Raw genomic sequence first — 5,414 nt, 5'->3', positions numbered from 1 at the left:
GAAAGAGGTTTCTGTTGAAGATCCCGGAAGGTTTTCTATAGCGGATGATCTTGTAGGGCTCCCCTTTGCAGATACACTGAAAAAGACAAACCCTCACCCCGACCACTTGGCGTGTGTGTGCTCTGAACCCTGCTTTGGAAGCCCGCCTGCTGAAGCTGTGGTGCTGGGCACTGGGACAGTCGGAACGGTGCGATGCTCCCAGGGGCCCTGAGCCAAGCTGTTCCTTAAAGGGCTGGTCTCCATGGTCACTGCTGTGAGGTTTCTGCATGCCCTGTGCTGTCTATGGCACGATCACATAGGCATTGGGCTCTAGGCCCTCCAAAATCAGGTGCTTCTCTCCACAGAGCTCTTCCTTGCAGCATTTTGCAGCTGCAGTGTGGCCTTTAGCAGTGCGGTACCGAGCGAGACCATCTCTTTAAGACTAACGGCTCTCATGTTAGAGCTGGCACACTCTCCCTGGCTGGCTGAGCCCTAGCTTAATGACGAGTTTTGGTCAATTAAAATCAGTTCTCTCACGATCTTGGCCTGGAGTCTGGCTTCACTCTCTCAGCAGCTGCTGCTGAGCACTGGGAGTGGAGCAACTGCAGGCTCCTGGCCTCGGCAAACCTCTGCCAGGGATGTGTGCTGCCAGTGCTGCTGCCAGGCAGGCTAAACCACACCTGGAGTTCACGCTCCGAAGTACTAATCCTGCATGGCTGTAATCTTACCTGGTGTATCGGACTAACCATGACTGGAGAAAAGGCTTCCAGTTAATCGCGAGAAAGGGAAGCCTCCCTGAGAAGCTTATCTCGGTGTACTTGCATGCCTGTGGCTGACAAATGTGTTAAAGACGTGCCCTGTGCTGGTTTTCCCCTTGCACAGTGGGAAGCCTCTAACTGCTAGCGACTGGGAAGAGCAGGTAGAGCCAGAGCTAACAACTCCCTTCCCATGGGGCAGCTAAACCCAACAGAATCCTTGCTGCGTTGCAGGGCAGGAACATAAATTATTTCCTGTAAGCCATCAAATAATCCTGCCCGTTTCCTTTTCCACTGCTGCATGTGTGTGTGTGTGTGTGCAGGTGTGTATATATATAAATATACATATATATACACACACACGTACCGGCTCTCTCCCAGCCAGCTGCCCTTCCATGCAAGAAGCACATCATACAGCTGCTGGGTACACGGAGAAGGGGTCTGGCACTGCTAGGAGGGAGCGAGCGGTGGGATGCTCTGGAGAGGGGCTTTTGGAGTCTGCTCCACTTCCTTCCCAGGCTTCCCACGTGTCTGCTGTGCACCAGGACGAGCCGCAAGCCTTGGCTGATCCCAGGCATTCAAAGACCCCAGTCCCAAGGTCACCCACACAGCTTTTTGGAGTCGAGGGCCATGAGGATGTCCCAGCAGGCATCTCCTGGGCGTCCGCTTCTCTTGCAACTCCCTAGGAAAGGAGCATCCAGGGATTTGTGGGTTCCCAAGTGCTGGAGCATGTGTGCTGGAAGCCTGAAGGGCCTGCTGGGGAGGGGACGTGCTGTTTCGCGGGAGCTGACCCTTTCTCTGCTCTCTCCCCCCTGTAGTGCTGGCGTGCGGCCGCCCCCAGGCCACGGCGGTGTACAAGGTGTCCGAATACGCCAGGAGATTCGGCGTCCCCGTGATTGCAGATGGAGGGATCCAGACGGTTGGGCACATTGCAAAAGCCCTCGCACTCGGGGCCTCCACAGGTGAGCAGAACATCAAGCAGCTGGGTTGTGCCTGTTGTAGGGAGTCTCCTGGGAAGGATTTCCATACGGCATTTGATCCTGGGCATGAGGGCGTATACCTGCAGGCGGCTGGGGGCACGAGGCGTACCTGCTGTGCCCAGGGACCCTGAGGGTTTTTGCGGCCACAGCCTTCCTGCTGCTGATGTGTTGCTGCTCTTGATGCTCTCTTGTGCCAGTGATGATGGGCTCTCTCCTGGCTGCCACCACGGAGGCCCCAGGTGAATACTTCTTCTCGGATGGAATTAGGCTGAAGAAATACCGTGGCATGGGCTCACTAGATGCCATGGACAAGAACTTGGGCAGCCAGAACCGGTATTTCAGGTAAGAGATGTCACTTTGGGGCAGCAGATCAAGCTTTTGGGACTTCTCTGCTTCACAAACTTCCTTGATTTGTGATCCCATGCAGCGAGACAGACAAAATCAAAGTGGCCCAGGGGGTCTCTGGCGCAGTGCAGGACAAGGGCTCTATCCACACCCAAGTCCGGTGAGTGCTTCCCCTTGCTTGTACTGTGGTTAGGCTGCAGTGCTGCCATTGGAGGTCTCTGGGCAAGCTGTACCAATCCTGCAGTGCGTTCCGCTTGGTCTGACCTCGCGGTAGCCCTCTTCCTTGTCTCCAGTGGGCTCTGCATCACAGATTTGCCAGCCCCAGGGATGCAGGAGCATGGTCTCCTGTGGCATATTGTGCTGGTTGGGTCTGAAACGTTGGGGTTACCTTACTCTGCCTGGCTCATGGGAGCACAGCAAAGACCATTCTGGTCATAGCTGGAGGAACTGGTGTCCCTCGTCCCAGCTGCTCCAGCCAAACGCGTGCCAGAGCGCCATCTTCCCTGGGCTCTGGCTGGCACGTGACAGGTGTCCTTCGCCCGCAGAGCCATGATGTACTCAGGAGAGCTGAAGTTTGAGAAGAGGACGACATCTGCCCAGGTGGAAGGAGGGGTACATGGCCTCCACTCGTAAGTGCTGCTGGCAGAACCCCTGTCTCCCTGCGGTGGGTGTTGCGGGGGGAGTTGAGTGCTGCCGTCCTGTGCCTCAGCTGGCAAGCCAGCATGCTGCTGGCTTCACCTCCTGCTGCACAGCTGGACTGAGCTGCAGCCTGTCCTCTGGCCCGGGCCAGCGCTCCTCTCGCATCAGGGCATGAGCAGAGGTGCTGCTTGCTGCCAGTGTGCCGTGGCTCTTCCCCACCATGGGCCGGCAGGTCAGGAGCCGTTCCTAACTGTGCCTTTGGTCCTTGCCTTGGTCAGGTGGGTCACTAACAGGGCTGTCTGGTTTGCTGCTCCCCTCACAGGTATGAGAAGCGCCTCTTCTGAAGGATGTCCATCTGTGTCTGTCATCATGCCACTCAGCCCCGTGCCACCCTGAGTGGGAGCTGCTCTTGTTGCAGAAGTGCCATTACTCTGTGGGCTGCCTGGAGTTCCCTGCATCCCTTGGCTGCTTCATCACCACCCGAGAGGGCCCACCCACTGCCCAGGAGCAGTGATCCTGGGCTGGCGCCTTGCACGCGTTGGCCGTGTTTTACAATAAAAGAGGAAAAGATGTGCGGTTGGTGTCAGCCTGCAGCCCCTCTTTCTTCTGTACTGCCCTCATTCTCCTTCCCTGGCTCTCTCCTGCGCTTCCTGCACCCTCTCTGGAGCAGCTGATGGCCCCAGAAGGGACACTGCATGTGAGGGGGGATGGAGAACGGACATCCCCTTGACAGGGCTGAGCAGATAATGCAGTGTGGGGTGGTTAAAAAAAAAAAAACAGCAACACTTTCCTGAGAGCAGAAAACAAGCGGCTACTGGGTAAGAAAGCAAATGAATTTTACTGGGCCATTGGCTATTGCTGGGAGCTGCCTAACACAGCAGCTGCCAGGCTGCCGCAGGACCCTGTGCCCGGCCCAGCTGCTGCTGGAAGGATAAGCACATAGGTGCTCGTATGTATGTGCGCACCCACAAGGGACACGCTGGGACTGCTCTGCGCTGCAGCTGCTTACACACACCAGGCCCTCGTATCTTCCCATGCTTGGTCCTCCCTGACCCACCTTTCTCCTTCCCTTTGTTTCTCCCCCACCCCCAACATCCCATACTGTCCCACTCAACCCCTAGAGGCGTACCCCCATGTTGCCTCAGCAGCTGCACCCCCTTGGGCTGGTTGGTGCAGGTGGTACTGATCTGTTTGCCAGCAGGCATGTGGACAAAGAACTCGCACGGGCACAACTCGGTGCTCACTGGCTTATAGAGGAGTCGGGGTTTGGGTTTCTGCACGCCTGAGCAGTACAAACCTCCCCTGCATGGCCAGGTTACTGCTGCGTGCAGTACCAGGCATCAAAGGTATTTTTACCTGCTGCAATACATACAAATGTCGTGCCTGCTGAAAAGTGCGTGTTTACCATCAGCTTTTTGTGCATCTAATATTGTTGACTGGGGGAAAGAAAAAAAAAAAGAAAAAAAGCCAAACAAAACCAACCCAACCAAAAAAATCACTCCACAGCATGGCAATGTCAAATTAGATTTACACATCCTAGAACCAGAGCCTTGAGTTACAACGTAATTGTGTCAATGTCAAACATTCATTAACACAGCTGGCTCATTAAGCAAAGCTAGCCTGCAGTCTCAAGGCTGGGCTGCATAACCCCTCCCTGGGCCTGCAGAGGTGGCGGGGTTTGGGGACCAAGGCTGTGATGAGGTACATGTACCCCTACCCCATCCCTGGGGTGGCATCTGCAACCACGAGCCAGTGCAAGACACAGACACAGCCACACAGAGGGACAGTGCCCCCTCCCTCAAGCGGTGAGCCTGCAGGGAGAGGGGGTGCAGCGCCTCGTGCTGAGCTGGGACTGACTGCAGCTCCAGGCTTCACAAGGGACACAGGTGCACTGGGAGGGTCACAAAACCCCACAGGAGAGCCCCGGGGAGGCCAGCGCCAGCTGGGACGCACCAGTTGCCAGTGCTGGCTGTGCCCAGGGAGCTGCTGGCAGGTGGCAGCCCCAACACCACACATGCTGCCCAGGGAGCTGTGGTGGATGACCCACAGCCCCCCTGCCACCAGCTCTGCAGGGGCAGCGCGCACAAACAGCCCGATGGCACACTGCAGCCTCGCCCTGGCTGTGCATTAACCAACACGCAATTGCTTCGTACTTCCAATTAATGTATATTTTCCTTCTGGAGCCCCAAACGTGCCCAGGGGTGTGCAGCTCACCCTGCTGCAGCCTCCACCCCACCTCGGGGCAATGGCTTCCTGCTGCCAAGGCAGAGCAGCAGGGCTGGGGGTGCGGTGCTGCTGGCAACGCTGGGGCCTTGTGCCGTGCCCCGCAGCTCCCCAGCTCAGCACTGGGCAAGGCAGCCAGGAAGCCAAGGACTTCAGGGCCGAGCTGAGCCCGCACATTTCACGACGCCCTCCCATGTGCAGGGAGCCACCACCCAGCCACATCTGGGCTCTGACAGCTTAGTCCAAAGTGCTTCTCTGCCGGGAGCGGTGAGGGTTGGGGGCTGCAGGCAGGGAAGAGGAAGAGCTGCTCAGCCCGTGGCAGGCAGTGCCTACATCCCCATGTAGGTGCCCCGTGGAGGGATGAGCCCAGCAGCTGCCATGCGCTTTTCACTTGTTAGGAAGTTGAAGGTTGCGCAGGCATTTGGCTGTAAAATAGAAAAGGGAGGGAGTGAAGCCCCAGGCCTCCTGCAGAAGATGCAGCCCTTCCCTGTGG

At 57.2% G+C, this 5,414-nt stretch overlaps 1 protein-coding gene across 1 annotated transcript in view; it reads left to right on the top strand.

Moving 5' to 3' along the window:
- Positions 1-3,237, top strand: part of IMPDH2 (inosine monophosphate dehydrogenase 2) — a 15,951-nt gene extending 12,714 nt beyond the window's left edge. The window contains exons 9-13 of the mRNA XM_035903809.1: positions 1,553-1,696; positions 1,912-2,056; positions 2,142-2,219; positions 2,605-2,688; positions 3,021-3,237. Coding sequence (XP_035759702.1) covers positions 1,553-1,696; positions 1,912-2,056; positions 2,142-2,219; positions 2,605-2,688; positions 3,021-3,042 — 473 coding nt within the window. The 3' untranslated portion in view covers positions 3,043-3,237. The remainder of the gene's footprint in view (positions 1-1,552; positions 1,697-1,911; positions 2,057-2,141; positions 2,220-2,604; positions 2,689-3,020) is intronic.
- Positions 3,238-5,414: the final 2,177 nt, after the last annotated feature.

The sequence above is a fragment of the Egretta garzetta genome, unplaced genomic scaffold (assembly GCF_000687185.1).
Source record: "Egretta garzetta isolate BGI_Z169 unplaced genomic scaffold, ASM68718v1 scaffold91, whole genome shotgun sequence".
Lineage (NCBI taxonomy): Eukaryota > Metazoa > Chordata > Aves > Pelecaniformes > Ardeidae > Egretta > Egretta garzetta.
This window is presented reverse-complemented; position numbering and strand designations above follow the sequence as displayed.